The following is a 23,827-nucleotide window of genomic DNA, read 5'->3' on the forward strand; positions in this document are numbered from 1 at the left end:
ATTATTATTATTATTATTATTATTATTATTATTATTATTATTATTATCATTATCATTATAATTATTATTATTAATATTATTATAATTATTATTATTATTTTTATTATTATTATCATTAAATGAAAAAAATCTAATATGTTTGTTCGTTCAAACTGCATTGTAAATTTTTGTAACATTTTTTTCTTAGTGTTAAAATAATTAAATTTGTACAACGTATTATTAATATAGGGCACGAACCCTACTCGTTAAAAGTATTTGATTTATTATTTAAGATCATTTTATGTTGAATTTAATTTACTAGACTGCTGTATTTTGCATTGTTCAAATAGGTGTATTAAATATTTGTATATTTTGTAAAACCTTGAAATCAGATTACACAAATAAAATTATGTGGTTATTGATATTTGCTGATAGAAAAATTGGTGCTAATAATATTTTAAACCTTGGTCATACGTCATACTCATTATCTCGAGCACCGTGTTATCGTACATATTTTACTCTTTTTGATGGTTTCCTATTCAGATAATGACTTCAAACATCCAAAGTTTTAAGCGTTAAACGTTTTTTTTTTAATTTTTTTATTAGTATTCCGTTTGAATAAATCCTAAATTATTGTTATCGTACGTTTAGCTTCAACGAATGGACGATTCATTAAGTCCTTTTAGGTCGTTATAACGTTTGTTACCAGCTATATATTATAAAGTTTTTACTAAATATCTTAGTAACGAACTGGAAATAAACTTTCAACAGTCTAGGTAAATTTTTACCGTTTTATTTTAACATTATAAATATTGGTAAGCAACTAAATTTATGTAACACAAAGCGATGATTCGTGTAAAATTTTGATTTTTATAAACGTGGGGAACGATATTAAAATAGTTTCATGATGGTTACCATGTAAGTTGTGTGTTGAGTCTTATCATATTATTACGGTATGTACTGTGTTACTTTATACATATATGTTACGAGTAATGTTAACATTTGGATAAAGTTGACACATTAGCCGGATAAAACAATATTAGCCATATGTAATCATATGATAATCAACCATGAATATTATTAAATGTTGACTAATTTTAACATTAACCGGGTAATATAATGTTAGCCAAGAATTTTTGGATAATGTCTTAACAAAATAAAAATACATCACACATGAGATAAAATAGTTTTAATTCATTAATAATATTAAATATATTTAAGACACAATAGATATAATATTAATCATATAATGTATTGAAATAATTAATTATTATTAAACAATATAAGTTTATTTTTAATGAATTACCTACTCTTAGTACAACATTAAATCGAATATTTTATTTTATATTTTAAACAATTTTATTCTATTTTAAATATAGAATTAAAGTGTTATCCTTTATTATTCCATGGCATACTTATATGACATTTTGAATTGCACAAAAAACTAAATTATTTACGCTTACATCGATTGGTGTTACATTTACCTTTACATGAACACCTTTTGTATCCTAGACGATCACCATTTGACATTTGAGTCCTGATTTCCTTCAATGATTTTTGAACATGTACCATCTCATCTAGCGGAATTAATAGCAATGGACATACACTGAACTGGTTTCTGGTGTATAACTTTAGCAAAAACTTTAACTTTAACTTTAGCACGTATTTTCAAGTTTATAGTATTGTCTATCCTCAATAGATGCGACTGCAAACATAATATTTCTTGGGTCCATTCCTCCTCTATCCTTTATCTTACCCATTCTGTTTAATATGTAACTTTTAAGTTTCAAAATTATTAAAAACTGACTGGCTAACGTTAACGTTATCTGGAAAATGTTGATATTTCATACATGTGGAAGACAACAAGATATCTCCATATCTGATTTCACTGGTGTTTATAATTGGGTATCTTGTTGGCACATATTTAAAATTGTTATTATTTTTCTTAATACTTTTTAGTTGTATTTGATATATTGAATTGTCAGTTTAATTTTTATATGAAATATTATTGTGATCGAACAGTTAACTTCCAAATTAAGTGACGATTTTTAATTATACAGACTATAAGGTGTGTACGGATCAACGATGGAGTGGTTTTAAAAACTTTGGAAGCTATTGCACACGACTAATATTATGCAAATACAATACGATCAGTATTAACTGTGTATAGATTTAAATCTATTTTAAATATTATCTCATTTAATACATTTCATGCATGGTTAGTTAATACGGTGTATTCGATATTCGTTAGTTCGTGGCAGTGTTATTTCACATTAATAATTGCAGCTCAGAACTTAAAAAGCCAAGAGAACGCAAGGATAGTCAGTCCCCCTCTGTCTCTCATTACAGCAATTAAAAATCGTTTTCATTTTTATTTCTTCAAAAAGTGTACTGGAACGCTCAAATGTTTAATAAAAACAATGCCTTACTTTAAAGATGACTATTAGGTTATAGATATATAGTAAAATTTTTATATAAAAAAAAAAAAATGTTTTATTTTATAACCATCAACTTTTTTTATTTCGTTTTGCTGGCGGTCGACCGTGGCTAAGAGATTCCGGTAATCCATACGAACGAACTCGTATCCAATATTAGAAATTACATACTGTATATGTGTGTGTATGACTTATTAGTAATATTTTATGGACAATAGGTATATGGAACGTTTCATTTGGCGTAGGGATCATGAATCACCAAAGTTATTTTACCACCTGCAACTCTGGATTTAGTAATATGATAAATTTTTTTATTACAAATACCTAGCATGATTTTTTTGTAGTCAAAACCTTGATTTATTTGAACAATGTAGATGCATCTAGACCATACAAATGAAATAAAATTTCTTTAGTATACACATTTAATTTTTGCAGAATGTCAGTTGAATGAAAAAAATTGTAGGAAGCGGCAATCGGTTAAATCAACACTTGTTAACAATGTACATATTACATCAATGCATTTTTTTCTATTATTTCACAAAATATTCTCAAAATATAAAATGCATTATACTTGTGTAGATGTGTTTTAAAGATTTATCCATCGTTTCGTCGTTTGAGAAATATCTATTACCATTAAATATTAATTACTAAAAGGGACAACAGTAATGATGTTGATACGTAGGTATGTAATTTGTATTGATGATGTGTAAGTGAAGTTGATAAAACATATTTTTTCCACTTGATTCACATAATTGTTATAAATAATTATCGATTTTGATAAGAAAGAAGCTCAAGGTGCCCTTTTATACAAAAATAAATGTTATTTCACCAGTAAAATACTTACCGCTCTCTACCGTTGAATTTCCATACCAACAGTTGTATGTGAGTTCGATAGATAGAAAACCACTTTAAAATATACAAAATAATATTATGTATTTTACGGGGCAGATGACAAGGACAACAGACGAGATGATAATGTTCATAATAATCAAACATACGGAGCAGTGGCGCAACCAGGAATTTTTTAAGGGGAGAGGGGTCTAAAAATATAATTATTTTAAAGTAGCTAGCAAATTTAATTATTATTTAATAGTTTGATTAATGCAAATATTGTACTTATAATGTAAAACTGAATGACAATTAAATGTATTATGTAAAAAAATAAAAGGTAAAAGGTATGTACAAGATTATAAATTGAAATCAAAGCAATGTTTTGTACAGCTTAAATATTGTATTACTTCATCAGGTGTTACACTAACTTCGTAGTGGTCACTGAGAGTAGCTAATCCATTGAGTCTTCTTTCTGATATGGAATTTCTTAAATCAATCTTCGAATGAATTATTCAATTTTGCCAAACATAATTTTAGAAAGATACGACACGGTACAAGGAAGAGGTCCTGACCCGGGGACCATCCCTCTGGTTGCGCCACAGATATGGAATGAAGTAGTATTACTTGTTATACCTTAACTTTCTATCGAATTCGGAAAGAATACAGAACACGAATTTACAAATTAAACACTGGTTAATAAATCATTTCAGACGGTTCAATGTATTATATATCAGCCCATATTTTTCATAAAAAATTGTACTACACATTTTTAATGTACAATGATATGATACAAAACCCCCTCTACCCCCTTCCATATTATTATAATTTTAAGTACAATGACACTAGTAATTTTTAGTAACAGTTATTTTTTATGAATTAAATTGCTCATTATAATTAGGTAATCTAGTAAAATTACGTAACTACCAATCCGTTATTTTTTAAACTGGAAATATACTTTTGTCTGGTATAAATCTGTTAATTATTTACAAATGATTTTTTTTAATGTGGGCTGTATAACATAAAATGTCATACATAATGTCTTCATCAGCTGTCTTGTTTAAACTGGCTTCCTGAAAAACATCTTCATAGTAGTCTTATTTATTAGTATTTAGTAGGTACACACTTCTCGAATCCGTAGTGCACACTTCCTGTTTCGGACTACACACTTTGTATCGAGGTTCACTAAAAAATAGAGACTGATATATATGTATATGAAATAAATATGGAAATGTGTGAAAAAATATGTTTCAATGTATTAAAAAATTTTTTCCACTATTTTAATTTCTACCATCATCACCATTTCATCACTTCTATTCATTTGTCGCAACTTGTTTGTAAACATATCTATGGATTTCAAACAGTACCAAACCAAATAAAAGGTTGCCCGGACAACCTATTTTAATCTCTCTAGTAACATCTCTTAACAGTCAAAACAATGGCGTTAAGATCTTTTTTTGGCTAATTTACCATTCGTTCACAATTCTATAGATATTTAATAATATGCATATTTTTAAACATTGCGCGACAGTAGAAATATCACTAAACTAAGATGATAAAACAAATAAATAACACTATGGGATGTTAACGTGAATAATATATTATTATAATTAATAATAAGAATAACTCAATGCTAATCTTATAAAATTTAAACGTCCAAAAATCTATACGATTTTTAATAACAGTTTTTAATAAACATTAAGTTAGGTTCTAAAATCTTATAATCGATATATTAGATTGAAAACGTTAAAAATCAAATTTTAATATTATTATTGTCAATATATTATATAATGATGATACCTATATAAATAACTACATCATACAATCAGAAATAGGGAATTATATACGTTTATGGAACTAACATTATCGTTACAATATTATTATACAACTTGATTTTAATTAAGAACATTTAAAAATCCGCAAAATGTTTACCTTGTAGTCTGAAAACATATACTATATGTATATAAATACGGCCAGTAATCACTAAAAACGTATGCCCAACGTTTATACATTATCTCTAACTGTAATTTTAAGTTTAACCGATCAGTAATTTAATTAATTAATGATTTTATTAGTGATTTTTAATTACTATATTCGATTACACGAACTGTTCGAAACAAATGATTCGTACAACGGTTGGGATCGTCGAAAAAAGTAATTCAATTGATGCGAACAGACTTGGTAAACATTTTGAGGCATTTCGAATGCTACCGATATCGTTAGTTTTGTATAGTATAAATTAACGCGGAATTGGGAAACGTGAAACGCGCGTACGCTAAAGATTATCCCTAAAGATTATCCAGGAGATCCGAAATAATAACGACAGGCATTAAAACTATCCGCGGTGCAATCGGCAGAAACCGCGCGGGTTCACGATATCCGCTGGGTGTCGTTTCTGGACACGCACGTCGGTATGGAATTCGACCATTTGCCGTGTTTCAAGCACCTCAACACGGGAGCGCCTTTGATCTTCAAGCTTTCGTCGCACGTGAACGTGATGACGTCACCGATAGCGTAGTAGAATTTGACCGTGGACATCCGGCCCCGGATCACAGTGCCCGGATACGGACATGCTTGAACACCTGCAACACGCGGTAAAAGTGCACGGTTTTAGGAAGGACGTCGAGACGGAAACGTTGCCGCCGCGCGGATACCGAGCGAAAAGCGACTTTGAAAATATTACAGGACGAACGTAAAAGCTCAGTCTATGTGTACACACACATACACATATATATATATACATATACACACATGAACATATTTACATATCAACATACGTATATACCAGTATACGGAATAGGATAAGTTAATGAAAATAATTAAATCGAGTTAAGTCAAGAGAACACAAGATCGATAAGTTAAAAGTAAATAAGGGAAAAAATATTACTCGGTTTAAAAATAGCCAATCTAGATTTTTTAATAAGTACGTAGGTCACTCAAAAAGTGACTGCGTTCTTTAAAAAGATCTAATTTCCTAAATTTTAATAAATAATTTTATTGAATTTTTTTATCATAATATACAGCAGTGGCACCGAAGTGTGAAAAATACTATGACATTGTACATCAAGGGGCCACTCACTACCGTATTTATTTATCTTTATAGTTAAAATTCTTTATGCAAAACATTCTGGCCAGAACCCAATACCCAAGAGTGGATCTCTACAAAATCTAATATGACCTCTGATGTACAGTGGATGCGATCATTTTACTTTACACGATTATTTGGTTTTTATATTAATATTTACGTGTAAATGAGAAATTTCAAAAATGTTTAACTTGATAGATCATTTTTAAATCAACTGTGAAAAGCCGAGTTATTTCAATTACCAAATAAACTAGTTAAGTTAAAAAGTTAAAAAAAAAAATTAACTTTTTAACTAGTTAATGCCCACCTTTGCCAGTATATCATGTATATTTTATATACATATAATTATTATACGTAATATATATATATATATATATATATATATATATATATACATATATTCATGTGAAAAATACATGTGCAAATGTATACATTTATACCGTATGCACATGCACGTATATACGTATATGCGGATGGGATTTTAATTTTTGGCCAGGAGATGATCCGTCATGACACGCTCCCCAGATATTTGCAGCATTTGTTCGAAGTCGCTAAACCTATTTGTACAAATTAGCACGCGTGCACCCGTTCTTCCCACTTACAGATTGGCATTGGCGCTGACCACTCTCCGTTGTCCTGACAAATAAGTTTGGGCTGACCGTCAAGCACGTAGTACGGTTCGCAGCTAATCGACACGTGTTCGCCGGGCCGGTACGAGCTTTGAGAGACGGCCGCGTAACCGTGCGGCGGGTCTCCTGGCCAAGGACAAGTGACCGCTACAACACATCAATTACACTTAGGGCCCGAAATCGATTTCGTGAGTTCCGGGTACGGTGGGAGGGAGGGGAGGGATCAGAGTTTTTCGAAGTCACTGAGTACCCGCGAAAATTCGATAACCTCCCCTAATCATGCGATACTATTTTCAAATCTAATCGTGTTTATTCTGATGACACGTTCTAGACAATTACAACGATAATTGATTAAATTGTTTATAGACCTGCACAGGTAGGGAAAGGTTGCTCCCATTCTCCAGTCGGTAGGCACGTAGAGTGTGTAGGCCCATCGAGTCCGAACCCTTGCATACAACTAAACATTATTTCACCACCTACTTGACGGCTGAGCACAGCTATTCGTAAATTCGGGTCAGTCAGGTTATCGATTTTTTCACATTCTATGACTACAAGAAAATACAATTTACATATATTCATGATTATTTGAAAACAATTAAACAACTTGAATAAAATATTTAGCCTTTACAATAATAGTTTTATTTGATTAAAAAACAAAATATGGTTGATACACTTACCCGCACATGACGGAATTGGATCACTCCAGTTACCCGAAGGCAAACAGACGATTTCAGAAACTCCGATTAGATTATTGCCTTTAGCGCAGGAAAACTTTACTCGAGAGTTTAGTTTCGTGTTTTGTGAACCAATGATTAAATTTCGTTTTGATGGTATTGAAGGACAGTGCACGGCTGTAATAGTTCAGGACAAGACAATATTTTTATTCACTTATTAATAATGAAATATTGTAGATTTATTTAAAAAAATTAATCAACCTTTAACGATTATCTCCACCGAATGTGTGTGTCGCGTGGGAGTTATGCAAGAAAATACTCCAGAGTCATCCCTACTTGCATGGTAAATACTCAACCGATATTCAAGATCCGGATCTCTGCCTGGATCGGTCGTCCAACCTTCTGGATACTTTCTACGATCAATATAAAGACATGGTGGAATTAAGATCATCAATTATCTATTTGTAATATGAGTACACTAAAAAGTATAATACTCGTTACCGAAACGAATGGCTAACGTTCCATTTCGGAGTTCCAAATCTCTTGATCCACAAACACTCCATATGCAATATTGTTCCTGGATACACGATTAGCCGTCCTTCGTTGCTTTGTGCTATTGGTCCAAGCTGATGGCGGAATAGTATCGTAGGCGGTTTTTCCACTTAAAATCAAATCCGATACACAATTAAGTACTACACTTTTTTTACATTTCGTAATAATTCCTTACAATAGGACTAGATAATATAAGACTGGACATAAAACTTTCCCATGAAAGATGTACATTCTTCTTGACAAACCATTATGATAATACATTAAGTTAATAAAATATTTATAAAAGTAAATCATACTTTTGATATCATTTAGATGATTAAGAAATAAAAATATCTCTCAACCAGAAGTAAAATAATTACAGTTTTTGACGAAGATAGAATCCTTAACGCTTAATGGAAAAATTATGAAATTTTTCAGCGGGAAAATATTAAAAATAACAAAACGTATTAAAATATCAAATCATACATGCGTAATCGTTCTCTTGGTTTAGTCCAAAGCAAACCGGACGTTGTCCGGTCCATTCGCCATTTGAACACACTCGCCTGTTGGATCCTTCCATTGCATATTTTCCAATATCCGAACATCGAGAAACCTAAGACGAGTGCATTTTGAAATTATTTATTCTTAGTATATTATATTTCTATTTTTGTTATTAAATTACCAAAACAGTTCCTGCATTAAATTCTGTTAGCTCATTTGTGATCATCGTATCGCTTATAAATGTCACAACGTTTGGCTCACTGTTTCTGAACATACAAGTTGTATTATCCACAGAGGAATTCGTAGTTTCAATGGGTTTTGCTGAAACTTGATTATTAATATGTATATCTTAATGAATGTCTAAAATAAATTTAATCGACTCACTGCAGTTTAACGATCTCCCAATCCAGTTTCCATCCTCACATCTTATACGCCATGTCACTTTTTCGTCTACTATGTTTCCAATACAATTAAACGTCACTTCCGTTCCATCGGGAAAACTTTTATTTTTGGATACAAAATATATGAAAAACAATTTATACTAAGTACTCTATATAATTTACCTTTTTTCTGCTTCTTTTAGCAGTTCACCATTTCTAAACACCATTGATCCATGAACCGTTTCTGGTGGGCCACATGATCCTCGAAGCCCAGATAATAGATCAATGGTACCTAATTCACTTTTTTTCAAAATATCTCCACCGGTAATGAATAATCCACCGTCTACAAATATGAAGCGATTAATGAAAATTGTCGTACTACTCGCAGTATACGACCAGAAAAAAAATCTAAAACTACCTCTTTTACAAGAAGGAACCTTGGGAACTAAACGTCCTAACACACATTCTATGGAAACTAATGTAGTCTTTATAAATTCTGGATCACATTGAAAGGTAACGAATGATCCATTAGCTATCGTAAGGCCGGCTCTGTATCCGAGCAAATATTGTCCATGGGTAATGGCAGGTAATTCGCATGGGGCTGAAATTAAATTAATCATAGTAATTCATTTTTTAATTCTATAGTTTCTGTATTATTTCACCAGGTGTGCACTCAGGAACAGCAGTACCAACGTCCCAGTCACCCTTTATGCATTCCATTCTCGAAAAACCTTTCAAGTTGAATCCAGGATAGCATGTAATAGTCACCACTTCTCCGTCCATAAGCTCAGTACTTTCAGTTACGTTTAAATATGTAGGTTCCACTTTACTATAGAATCCATTTGCCGAGTATGGTATTAAACAAGGTTCTGTAAATGCGATTAAAATGTTATATAGATTACTCGTGTTATAAAAATTGGTCTATTTTATTTTAACTGAGTTTGCAATCTGGTTTTCCTGGTTTCCAGCGAGTCCTCCAGCATTTTGCTGTTCCATTGACCACGGTCGGTTGGTACCCATGATCACATGTTACTTTTAGTAGGGTCCCGTGTGAGTGAGTGATGTTTGCGTGCTTTCCTTGTTTTACAATTTCAATATGCATGTTAGTATTATTTTTCAAAGGTTCGCAAGGACCCACTGTAAAATAAATAATAAAACGCAACATTTTTAAAGATTATATAAACTTAATAATAATTCATATACACTATAGCAATACCTTTTCGTTTTCCATGTTTGCCTTTTCCTTTAGAACCTTTATGAGGACCTTTTTCTCCATCTATTGTAGAATTACCATCTTCAATATCATAATCTTTAAACGATAAATCTCCAGATTCACGACCTCTAGATCCTCTATTGACTCCTGGATTTTTAGCAGTTTGATCTTTATTAGATGTCTGTTTTGCTTTCATGACTTGTTGATTTTGTGCAGATAATGCACGTTTACTCCTTGTCCACCAAGTTTTGATTGAAGTAATTAAACTGTCGATTTGAGGAAAATTTGGTTTTTCCGTAATCAATACATCTGGATTAGTATCATTCTTAATAGATCTGCTTAGTCTGAGTTTTGGATGTATTGATGGTACGCACCTAAAAATTAAAATTAAAATAGTGTCGCTATAATCGTTATTATTGTGTTTAAACTTATTTAAAACCAGTTTTTTTTGTAAAAATTTAAATTTAAGATTAAAGATTTAATTTTTTTTTTTAGTTATTATCAATATTTTACTTTGGAAGATATCCAGGGCTCCATTTTCCGCCGATACAAGTCGCACCTACAGGCCCAGATTCGATTACAAATTCTCGATCACACTCAAACGCAATTTGTTTATTATTTTTTATTTTGCGGACATAAGGTCTATAATCATAAACACCCATGCTTCCAACCAACAAAACTTTACCGTGCTCAATATATCCAGGAAAAGTGCAATAAACTGAAAAGTACGAAAATCGTATTTTTTAATATCAAAAATAGTTCATATGTCATAGTAAAATATACCTTCTTCGCATTTTGGAGTTTCTCCAGACCAATTTCCGAATCTACATTCTGTGTATCGGTTCCCCACCAATGTATAGCCGTCTCGACATGAAAATTTTGCCTTGGCGCCATGCCCCATTCGAGGTGCCAAAACTATGCCATTTTTTGGAATCAGGGGTAGACGTTTGCAATGAGCTGAAAATGTTAGTTCAAATCTTTCAATGAGTTCACTTTTACAACAAATATTATATTTAAATTTTTTGCAAAGTTGTAATTACTAATTATTACGTTAATTGTTCATGATCAACATTAGCGAATCAAATTTCAGTTTATAGACATTAATACAATACAATTAACTATTATTAGAGATAACAATAATACTCAATATTTTTACTTAATACATTTCTTTTATAACTCTATTAATTTTATTTTACTAACGTATAAATAGTGTAAATAACTATAAGTGAAAATAATTTGATAACAAGACGGCACAGATGAAAGATACTATTGCGAATAATATTTGATTTTAGTACAAACAATTTGTACTCTAAACACATTTACAATTTACCATTTCTATTGTTTGCTTGTAACGATAAAATACGTTCTCAATATCTAACTAAAATTCAAGTTAAATAATTGTTTTCATACACTATTAAATATTATAAATTTGTACTAAAATTATCTGTTTAACAGTCAATAATTATCATATGGAGAAGTATAACATCTTTAGATATTGTTGTCGGAAGTAGCTCATCAACAATTAATATGGATAATTAGTTTAAATAATTAACATAGCAACTTTAGTCATGACGAAATGTGACCAATTATACAATTAAAATATGAAATATTTAAACGGAAATCGATTTGATTTTAAATCTTATTGTAAAATAAAACTCAGACAAATATTTAAAGGTACAATTAGTTAATTAATGTTGGTACTGTTTATTAACCGCGATCAAATCCGGACTATTTGCAGTTTTAGAGTTTAAAAAATAACATAATATAATTGTACGCCTTGCCTGGTTCGCATTTCGGTATGTATGTCCATGTACCGTTGTTGCACGTAGCGAGATCGATGTTTCCACTCGTTGGCTCGTATTTGCCGTTGCATTTTACCGACAGTTTGTCACCGTGTTTGGCTAAGATGGGACCATCAGTTTTCGGCATGTAAGGAGTGGAATTGTTTGCCCGGGTGATGTTTACGTGACCTTGTTGGATAACTGGCACAACACATGGAGCTGTAACATACATGGAATCACCCAAATGAAATTATAAGACAAAAAAAATACCAATGATTATGATGTAGGCAAACAAAGGCTGCTTAGTGGGAACTATCGAGTCAGCAATAGTTACACTCACAATAAAAGAGCCGTACTGGTGCTGGTATTCTGATGAAAAAATCGCTAAGACAATAATATTACCGAAGTTAAAATATTCTAACGGTGTATTATCATTGCGTCTACAATAATCTACTAATGATCATATTTTTTTTTACACCAGCAAATAAACGGTAAATTGATTTTTTTTTTTTAAGAACAGTAATTGTATTTTACTAAAACGGCATATATACTAGTATATAAATATACATCACTGTATTGCTTTGCACAACAACCACTACATAGAACACAAGTCCAGCATGACTTAGTTATCGTGATTGCTATTGAAGAAAAACTTACCTAGGCACAGCGGTGGTGGATATCGCCACTGTCCATCGGCAAGGCACACGGTTGAAGAGTTCCCTACAAGAAGCATTCCGTCTTGACATCGGTAAATAATCGTTGCGCCTAGACCAGTGCCGCTTTCGGTGTTCTCTAGCCAACCATTATGAAGCTCTCCCGGAGATCCGCAATCAATCTCTATCGTTACATTTTTATTGTTTTGGGTTCAAAAAAAATTAATAAAAACTTTAACTGTGTACAGAGCCAGTGAAAACAAAGTGAATCACGATTTATCAGACTTTCTTAAACTCAAATTGTATCCAAATATATGATAACAATAAGAACAATACCAGCTGTATTAACTGGTTTGTTGAATTCATATGTTTCTAAAAAAATTGTTTAGTATTTTTATGTCTATAGTAGTAGTAATTATTCTGTAATGAATTTTTTTTTTTTTTTTTTTTATTACATTATGAAATAATTACACAGCCCATAACAAATCTACGATAGTGGTATTAAAATCGATCAAAACCGATACAGCTAGGGTTGCCAACCGCCCTACATTGGTGTCCTACATTTGTTTAACTTGTCCTACGTTCAACAATGTTATGAATTATTTGTAGGACAATCCTACATTTTACAAAAATACCTATTAATATTATTATTTCATATTTATAATATCATTATTATCTTTTTAATTTTATCAATTTATTATTTAATTAAAGTGGTAAACATCCTTTTCTTAGTTATCATTATAATATTGTATACTGTTAGTTGTAGTATTGCTTACTAAACTATGCAATGCCATGGGAGGAATGGGCCATGCTCCCCACCATAGTCCGTATTGTATATAATATAACCATAGTGGTGGTCTTTTTATTTTTTACTTTGCACACCCACCCCACACCACCTACAAAATCCTGGATACGCTGCTGAAACATGGTATAAATTGGATATGAAAAAAATGTTCCTACATTAAACAATTTGAAAGTTGACAACCCTAGATACAGTGCGGTTACACTTACGAGCCATAATAGTTGGCATGTGGAAACGTAAATATCCAATCATCCAAAAAATTAAACATTATGATTAGCGAGTGAATATCGAAATCGGAACTGATGAACAATGATTCTTTAATCAAAGTATGGGCGTTCGGAAAAATGTCCTATTCGTATAATTCAAAGTGATACATTTGAATATTTTTAATTTCAATAAGAAAACACTTTTCCGAATAATAAATGATCCAAATATTGTGTATACTAAAAATAATTCAAAGAATAATTTTTAAAAACATAACAAGTTTTTATTCTTTTATTTTTTTTTCCGAATTTAAGTACAACATTTCTTTCTAAATCGTTTATTGCATTTTTCCACCTAAAAGTTCTCGTATTTTTATTTTTTTTTTTACATTTACCTTGACATGTTGGCGTAGTGCCTGACCACTTGCCGTCCGCACCGCACCTCCTAGTTGGTTCACCGGATAGTATATACCCGTATTTACATTCGTATGATACTACCGAGTTGTAGGACGTAGACGTGAATACCGCGTTTCCGTTATACGGATTTTCGGGAGGACCGCAGTCAACCGCTGAAACCACAACAAACGCGAAAACAACGCCAAACAGTAACTGAACGTAGATTAACCCAAAAGTTATGTGTGGGAAACACTTCGTTTACTACAATTTAAAAATTTACTACAAAAAAAAGTTGTACAAAAAACTTTTGTTTGTAGTTAATATAGGTAACATCTCTATTATGACGATTATTGTTCATGTGTTCAGGTCGTTACTGGTAATAACCGCAGATTTGGAGTTTAATTAAACGGTATGCATTTATGTTGTTCACTTGAACTCTTTTCACGTTTACCTTCGGAGTTTCTAACCTTAAACGGATTCGTAGAATCGTAATAATAATACGTTTATCGCGCGTAATGCGTTCAAAACCGGCTGGAGTTCATTTGTATGAACGGTTATAGGTACATCGTGCCACTCGACGAACAAATACGGCACGAAAACACATGGACCGAACGAGTTAATGCAACCAACCGAGTCGGTACTTGAATTCGTATTTCACAAGACCAAAAAGATAACTGTTCGTTTAGTCGGCAACGGTACACCCAATTTTTGTGCACATGACCTATCGGGACGAAAGGAGTGTTCATGGTGATGAGCGGTTTAAAAGCAGTGCAGTCAAAAATCGTCATAGGTTGCCACACGACGACCGAACACGAACTCGGAATTGAAGTACTTACGCACACATGTCGGTAATTCTTTCGGCACCCAGTATCCGTCCGAATGGCAGAGACGTTCCGACTTTCCGGTGAGCTCGTAACCCTCAGAACATTTGTAAAACAGTCGACAACCGAAATCTGAGCAGTCACCTTGATGCCAACCATTGGGAATCACTGCTGGGGCTTCGCAAGTCCTCGCTGAAATCATATCAATGATTAATGATTTATTTGTTCGCAGATCGTTGTTTTTATTTTTAGGGTTTGTAGCAATATAATTTACAAGTTTTCAGTTTTAATTCAGTGATGCTGACATTATATCCAAAATTACATTTATCGTTCGCATATAAAAAGAGTAATTTATTGATATTTAACTTTAATCTAAATTTTAAACGCTTTTGTAAACTTAAACGCAATTAGTGAACATTGTGAAGGTTGTAATGAAAGTTATTTATTTATGACGTCCATAACTTATTACAATAGTATATATATATATATATATATATATATATATATATATATATATATATATAATTTAAAAATAACTTTTAAAACAAATTATACTTATTAAATTATTCCAAATAATTAAATGAAATCATGGTATCTTATAACAAGGGTATAGTTTATAACAAAAGTGCTTATACTAATATAAATACTGAATTTTAAAGAATGAAGAGCATAATTTCTTATTGTTATTAATAAGGATAAAAAGTACTAAAATATGCATATAAATATGCGTAAAAAATATCAAAATATGCGGTATAATATGCAGCAGAAAATAATAAAATAATTGTTTGAAAAATAATAGACTGGCTACTGACTAGTGTACACTGTACAATGAAGTCGCTTGCATGCAGATGTATGTAATATTATAACGAACAGAAATAATATTGTGTATAAGCTGATAACCTAATGGTTAAACATAATTGTTCACGAATTACCTATGGTTATACAATTTGTTTATGTCATGTTACAAAATATTAATACAGTGGTAAACTTGTTTAAAAATAAATACGAGCTGGCGGTGGTCATTATTACGAGTTCTCGGTACTCTAGATATTATAATATTATTATTAAGTGCATTGGGAGCCGGAGCAATACAAATAATAGCCGTTGATGAATTAATTTATATTTTCAAACGATATAAGACTTAGGATTTTTGCTGTCATATATCTAATATTTTATTATTAAACTATACATTTTTTAAAAAAAATGTTGTTAAATCCATGAAATATGTATATAAATGTTCTTACACCCAAAATATGCGAATTGATACAAAAAATAACAAAATTTGCAAAATTATTCAACAAAAATTTTTATATCTGAAATATACATCCTATGAATCGAATTTGTATCGAATCAGAATTTCAATATGCACTTTCTAGACAAATATGCAAATGCCTAAAGTTCCGAGCCTTGGTTATTAACTTAACATATTCAGAACCATTTTAAAATTTGTAATTAAGTAAGAAAATATTTTATTTAAGTTATGAGCCTGTAAAAACCAAATTAATTGGAAACTTTTTTCGTTATACTTTTTAAACTAAAATAAATAAATAATTTTTTTCTTTCAAACGTATTAAATAATATAATCACATTCTTATGGATAAATAATTATATGTGATTTTAAAATTAAACTTTTTCGAGAAAAAGTTCATATTTTACATGAATGCTGAGTGTAATTTAACTTTAACATTACATACATTGTTATCAGTTTTATTTAATGTTTTTTTTTTGGTTATATATGTAATTTTAATTAAATAAAAAGATAGAACTTTATTTTCAAGTTTTGTATTAATAAGCTAATAATTATTTTACAGGTTCTAACTACAGATAAATTTAATTTGCAAAAATATATAAATGAATGTGTGGAAATATAATGAATGTTTTCATTATTACGTGGAATTATAGAATGTATTAATTTTACAACATTTTTATCGGATGATAAAAATATTTAAAAAAGATCTAGTTAGATCGTGATAATAACTGCTCTAAATAGGAGTCATTTTTCAATTTTCTCAACAATTATTGTTATGAGATAGAAATATCAAATATAAACAAAGTGAAAAATTTTGAAAATCTATTAAAATGTGGTTCTTATTAGTATAATTTTAGTAAAATAAGTAATTATGTGTTTAATTACGGGAAATTTGAATGCATAATTATTTCTGTTATACATTAAACATATTTAAAATTTAAAATATCTTAAACATGTTGTCAATTAATTTTTTTTAAGTTTTTTTTTTTTAATCAACATTTTATTTCTAATATAATAAAATATTTATCCTTTAGAATTTAATGTAATATTAATAAATAACAATAAAAACTATTTAAGTTTTTAAAACTTATTGAAAAATGTATAATACAATACAATTTTGGTAAGACAATTGTGTATTAAATTTATAAATATTTTAATTATTTTTTTCAAAAAGTAAAGTTAGAAAAAAAAAGAATAAGTAGAAACGGCTAATGAAAACTTTAAAATAAGTTGTGATATTTTTTAATGAATAAGTTAATTTGATTATTTAAATTTAAATTTGAAACAATATTTAAAAGTTTACGATAGTAGCCATTGTATCAAAAACCATTTTTCCATACTCCCCACTCGGTGAACAATAGTGAATGTATAATTTTTATTTTCTTAATGGCTAAATAGTATAACACCATTTCATCGATATACTAGCATTGCAATTTTTAATATATTTCTAAACTTGCCACCTTTGTTTTGGAGAGATGTAGCTGACTTCAACTAATTTGGTTTAAAGTGAGGGAGAAGAAGAAAAAGAAGAAGAAGAGGAAGAATATATTTCTAAACACTTACGTTCACACGTTATATCAGGTCCAAACCATGAAGCTGATATATCCATTGCCAAACATTTAGCTCTAGCAAAGCCTCTCATTGTAAACCCGTCTTTACAACGATACTCAACCTCAGATCCAACATCGAATGTTTGCTGATCCGCAAAGGCGTTGTTGATCGCATTATCAATTGTTCGAGGAGACTTACAAAACACTGTAAAATAATATCAATATAATCAATCCACTAATTTATACATATAATTTTTAAATTATTAATGAATATATTTTAATATATTATAGTTTCTTCTAAATGTTTTCGATGCTTTTCTACTCAATTTGATTGGATAAAATATAAAAAAAAATGTATTACATTATTTATTGTTCCTTTGTGGCTTTCTGGTTAATATCATATAAATATTACCAAATTTTCATGTCTTCGGGACATGGATTACGTATACGAAGATCAATATTAAAATGTAAAGTATATATTTTTTGTTACGTGATTTGATATCAAATTACCAACTTATAACAATAAATAATTTATAAGTGCATAATGGAATTTATAAATAGTGAAAAATCAAACCAAATTATTCTTTATGAAAGCTGCAAATTTTGTTTTCGCAAAACACTAAAAAACGATGTACAACGGTGGCCTTACAGTGTAAAAAGTTGTAAGTGCTTTTTAAAATTATTTCCTTTGAATATAATAGTTGAGTGTAATACTGATCATAACCACCATAAAAAAATGACGAAAAATTCCTAAATAAGCAAATATTAAGTAAATCTCTGAAAAAAAATCTTTAGACGACATTTCTTGCAAACCTTCAAAAATTTTCGTTTAGAATTGAAGAAAGACGATGTACCGACTTTGGCAACGAATGATTTATCATTAATTCGACACAATATTTATCGTGCCCGTTTATCTGTACACCCCCTAAAATAAAAAATTAAGAAAAATTCAGACACTATGTTTTCGAAAACAATACATTACCGGACGCCATGATTCCCCTAAATATTTGAGCACGATTTTCTGCTAGCTGCAACCGACTACTAACAACTGTGACAGTTTTCATTCTTATCATCCTAACATCTATAATTTTATTGATGTGTTACTAGAATTTCAATCTGAGATTTATATAAAATTTAGAAGTAATAGAATAAAAAACAATGAAAAAATGTGAAAAAAAAGCATTTTTAAGACAACAGATGATAAAGCTAGCACAAAAATAACTAGATCAGTTTGATTTCGTTGAATCATTATGTTTTGAGTTTTTTTCCAACCAATTATCTCAAAAAAATAATTTTACCTATTCATTAAAAAAAAAAAAAAAAAAATAAAATAATAAATAATTATAAAAATAGTAAAAATAAATTTTTGGGAGACGACTCAGCCAACCTCCTCGTGGTGTCTCCTGAGTAACGCTGATAGGCTGATATGAAGTGATAAATAAAATATGGCCGTAATTCGTACGTGTGTCTCATAAACTTGGGTCGCAACTCTTAGGTCTGTTTCATAACCGCAACTCAACAACACCGAAAAAGTCAATTAAATCGTGATTGATTATAGAAAAATAAAGGAAAGAATACATTGAGAAAAATTTGTCATTTTACCTGTATGTGGTTGTTTTGGTCAAAATTTTAATGGCGAAAAGTTTAGTGATCGAAATATATTTTGATGAAAAAATAAATATTTTAAGGTTATTTTTGTCGTCAGATTTAGGTGACATATCTCTCTTTTTTTTATAGATGAAATTATTTATATTTTATAGCATTCCTCCATGAATGCTAAGAAGAATATCAATATTCATAGTAAAATATAAAAAAAATTAAACTAAAAACTCTATTTAAGTCAACGTATAATGAACAGATGATGAATACTGTATGTATTTACTACGATAAACCTAAGTACATAAGGGTTACATCTATAAAAATATAAGATAAAGTAATCGAAAATTTAATAATTTTATTTATTTCAACCGAAAAACCTATTCGGCCATAAAACATTTCGACCATTTGTTTTTCGACTATAAAACGATTCGATATTTCGATCATATATTATTGATCACTAAATTATTAACCTAATAGCTTTCAACCACATGAATGGTACTGTTTTACATAAAGGTTATTTATTTTAATAGGAGAGATTATTTAAAATAAGTTCTCATTAGATATAAATATGTTAAGAAATATAAATATTTTGGTTAATATTTATCATTATTCAAAATGAATAGATATAAGATATTATATTAGATTAATTGAGGTAAGATTTTTCAAAAAATAAAAAACAAAACAATTATTATCATTATCACAAAAACGAAAAAAGTAAAAAAGATTTCCTATATTTAATATTAACACGTGAGTGATTAACTATTTATGGCAGTGTGTTAAAGATAGTTTAATAACTTTTCTATGAAGGTGGTTTTTTTATAATATGAAATAAAGACCTCTTTGACAGCTGACCCTTAGACAACCTTTGACAGTTTGACATTAGTTGGGTTTCATGAAAAGAGGCATTATCTTTTAGCTTCTTATTTCATACTTGCCCATACGCCTATATTTTTCCATATTTAATTAATAGGAAACATTTTTATAATTCCATAACTAATAGTATTAAATATATTCCTAAAATAATGTTTATAAGTGGAAATACAAACTCTTTGATAAATAATGTTTAACACTAATTCAAAAATAACGAATAATTTAATTATCTATCTTTTGAGAATATGACCATTTTGCAAAATTTGTGCTTTGAAATCGCATACATTTTATATAATTTGAAATATGATAATAAAATAGTATTCTATCAACAAGAATAGATGTATGGAAAGCTAAGAGCTTATTAGAAAAATCATTAAATATAACAAATCAACATTCATAGCAAATATCCTTCCATTAGTTATACATTTTTAGTGAAAATGTATCTTCAATGTTATGATAATAAGTACAATAGATAACTAAATTAAACTTAATTATGGTTTTTATTTTGTATATATTTTACGACTACACGAAACTATATATTTGATTAGTTTAGTTCGTAAAACATAACAGTTAGTGTGACACGAATATAGTAAATTGGTTCAAAAAACTCTTATTATATAATTTGTATATAATTTTATAATTAATTACATAATTGAAAATAAATTATATATATATAGATATTATCATATATTTTTTTCTGAAATCTTATGAATCTGATGATGATATTGTAAAATTAGAGCTTATTAGATAGATGATAGAAATTTAAAAGCTTATATTGATGATTATTCATTTGGATTAAATATCCACACAGCAGAAATAAAAGAAAAATCAGCGATTATGTTTCCAGTGATTAAACACGCATTGAATTATATTTAATATGCATGCATATAGTAAGTATAAAAAAAAATTAATTTACGAAACATCCCTTAATTCTTAATATCATTTTCTAATTTACAATTGCTACTAGAAAATACAAACGTGCATTTCAATTAAAATGGCTTAACAATTTTAAATGGTGAAATATTTAAATTAAATAAAGCTCATTTAGTTAATTCTGCAAATTTTTTTCGTCTAATAATATTTAAAATCTGGTTGGTATACGATCACATGCGAATATCCAGTAGTAGCTAAACTTATTTCAATTTTTTGATGAAGTCAAAAAAATGTCATGGCACACTAGAATAGAGAAATCATGAAAAACATAATTATTATCATACAAATTTACCTACTAATAACCAACATTTTTGTAATTAGTGTGAACTAATAGAACAAGATACTAACAGGTACAATTAAATAATGAACAATTAAAAATAACACTTAAACGGTTCAAGTTTGAATTACATACAACATAGATTTTAAAATATCAACGAGTTCGTTTCATACTTGTTTGTATAATCATACAGTCGATAATACTAATAACAAATGTGTAGGTAAAATAATATATACTTACCACTTTGTTTACAAAATGGTTCCGCGCCAGACCATGAACCTGTGGCATGACAAGTTCTATGATCTCGTCCAATCAGTTGGTATCCGATTTCGCAGCTGTAAGTAGCTTTGTCGTTAAATAGCCTTCCGGTCATTTGCACCACGCCGTGCTCCGGGTTTGGCAGTTCATCACATTCTCTTTCTGTAGATAAAATATAGAACGTTAATGATGTATTTTGGATGTATAGCTCAAGCGAAGTAAATGATAACTTTGATTATGTCAAACGTTTGGCAGCGAAAATAATAAATTCGCATGAAAATTATTATTTTTCTGAATGCCATTCGTTTAGAATGTCAACTATTTTATATACTATCAATAACAATTATTTACAATTCAAGAAGTTTTGCTATCATATAGAATAGACACTTTGTAATAGAAACATGTACAAATCCCAAACGAAGATAAATAAATATAAAAATGAACAGCCAAAACTTGTATTTAAGGTCAAATTTTTATCTTAAAAATAATGACTTAATGTATTTCTTTTTACGTAAATATGAATATTATATTATGATCTTTAATCATAATCAAGATAAACTTTTTCTTAAGTTATTAGATAAAATTAAACTCTAAAACAGTAATAATACCATATAGTTATTATAAAGTACAAAATCTGCAGTGAAGTTTTTTTATTATTTTTATCTTATTCCAGTTTTTTTTATGAATTGAGAAGAAAAAAAAATGTATACAACCGTAAAAATTATTGTTGAAAAAACAATAAGTGGTTTTAAAGATTGTATTCATGCACTGATTCGATTTCTTATCATGTTGTATAATAATACTGTTTTGAAATATTGTATGAAATAAATTATATTTTTTTATTTATAGAATTACGGGGAATTTAAAGTAAAAACATTTTGAATGACAACAATATAAGGAATAAGTATTTTAAAAACAATTTTTTATTATCAAAATAGTTTAACTATATATTAAAACATCTAATTAAAAATATGCATTTATAATAAGGGCAGATAAAATATTAATTACCTAATGTTTGAAGAATATTATTTAAATTTATGATCTAGAAACACAAAAATTATATCAATATAATATAATTATATCAATTATATCATCATCTTATATTATCAGTGGCATAATTTTTTTTTTTTTTGAGAGGGTATGGGGATATATCCAGACGCTTTCTTGTTTAAAATAATTATAATTAAATTTCCGTAAGAACTAAGCTTTAAAAGATTTTAAGATAAGAAATAAGAATACATGGATATTATCATAGTTGAGTTTTTTTTTTTTAATTTACTTATATAAAACTACGATAGTTTAACAATTATAATATATAACAAGAAAATTGTATAGCTTAGAGTTAAAATATAATACTGATAAATCTACAATTTACCACTCTTGTTTAGTGCTTAAGCATGCAATATTTCACAAAAACGTGAAACATTGAAATTTTTTATAAAACCAATATTAATGTTAGTTATTTATCAATTATTTATTATATAATCTAAAAGTTCTTATTATAATCATTAATATTCATGGAATGAGTACAGTGGTTGACATATTACTATAATAACTATATTATACTATATATATTGGGTCTTATTTTCGACTATTTATAGCATTATAGCAAAACTTGGTTTATTTTTCTAGGAAATTGCTTTCGACGACGTCGACAAACAATGTATCATTATATTATTCTATTCAGTGGTATAAGGTATTAACCAGTGATGCCATGTTGGACTTTTTAAGTCCAAATCTGACTGAAAAAATACACAATCTTGCTCCTAGCTTTTATTCTAGCCATTAATTGTTTTTAACTAGCTTAATTCTGATTTAAGTTATATATAATATATTTTAATTAATTGTTGGTGTATATAAGTATAATATTACACAACGACATTGATATCATGAGTTTTTCCCTTCGTTTTCGTTATCAATCCATATCATAAACCATATTTATGGTTGTTATCACAACAAATTATATTTATCTGTGGTGTTGTTAACCAAGGTTTATAGATAATAGATATCTATAAACCTTGGTTGTTAACTACGAATCGGATTTATATTCATATCTAGTTAATAGTTTCACTTTACACCACTTAATCACTTTACACCTCGGACTAGTATATCTTAGTTCGTTTTACGATTGTAGATTCGTGATCAAAAGACTTTAATTCACTATTTTAACATTTTTTAAG

The 23,827-nt window shown here is 29.1% G+C and overlaps 1 protein-coding gene across 5 annotated transcripts in view; it reads right to left on the reverse strand.

Moving 5' to 3' along the window:
• Positions 1-5,006: 5,006 nt before the first annotated feature.
• The window catches only part of LOC112686505 (sushi, von Willebrand factor type A, EGF and pentraxin domain-containing protein 1), a 77,313-nt gene continuing 58,492 nt past the window's right edge, over positions 5,007-23,827 (reverse strand). Inside the window, exons 4-25 of one of the 5 annotated variants that reach the window (XM_025558792.1) lie at positions 21,630-21,809; positions 17,724-17,915; positions 14,927-15,103; positions 14,090-14,263; positions 12,694-12,873; positions 12,037-12,255; positions 11,039-11,212; positions 10,769-10,973; positions 10,259-10,629; positions 9,979-10,179; positions 9,705-9,911; positions 9,461-9,643; positions 9,226-9,385; positions 9,047-9,162; positions 8,844-8,989; positions 8,648-8,774; positions 8,132-8,291; positions 7,892-8,043; positions 7,634-7,807; positions 7,325-7,504; positions 6,930-7,103; positions 5,007-5,824 (exon numbers count right to left, since the gene is read on the reverse strand). In XM_025558792.1, the coding sequence (XP_025414577.1) occupies positions 5,613-5,824; positions 6,930-7,103; positions 7,325-7,504; positions 7,634-7,807; positions 7,892-8,043; positions 8,132-8,291; positions 8,648-8,774; positions 8,844-8,989; positions 9,047-9,162; positions 9,226-9,385; positions 9,461-9,643; positions 9,705-9,911; positions 9,979-10,179; positions 10,259-10,629; positions 10,769-10,973; positions 11,039-11,212; positions 12,037-12,255; positions 12,694-12,873; positions 14,090-14,263; positions 14,927-15,103; positions 17,724-17,915; positions 21,630-21,809 (4,064 nt within the window). In that variant the 3' untranslated portion in view covers positions 5,007-5,612. Of the gene's footprint in view, positions 5,825-6,929; positions 7,104-7,324; positions 7,505-7,633; positions 7,808-7,891; positions 8,044-8,131; positions 8,292-8,647; positions 8,775-8,843; positions 8,990-9,046; positions 9,163-9,225; positions 9,386-9,460; positions 9,644-9,704; positions 9,912-9,978; positions 10,180-10,258; positions 10,630-10,768; positions 10,974-11,038; positions 11,213-12,036; positions 12,256-12,693; positions 12,874-14,089; positions 14,273-14,926; positions 15,104-17,723; positions 17,916-21,629; positions 21,810-23,827 lie in introns of all 5 variants that reach the window. The other 4 variants (XM_025558793.1, XM_025558790.1, XM_025558791.1 and 1 more) reach the window with 4 other exon arrangements.

This window comes from Sipha flava, unplaced genomic scaffold (assembly GCF_003268045.1).
Source record: "Sipha flava isolate LNK unplaced genomic scaffold, YSA_version1 312_pilon_pilon, whole genome shotgun sequence".
Lineage (NCBI taxonomy): Eukaryota > Metazoa > Arthropoda > Insecta > Hemiptera > Aphididae > Sipha > Sipha flava.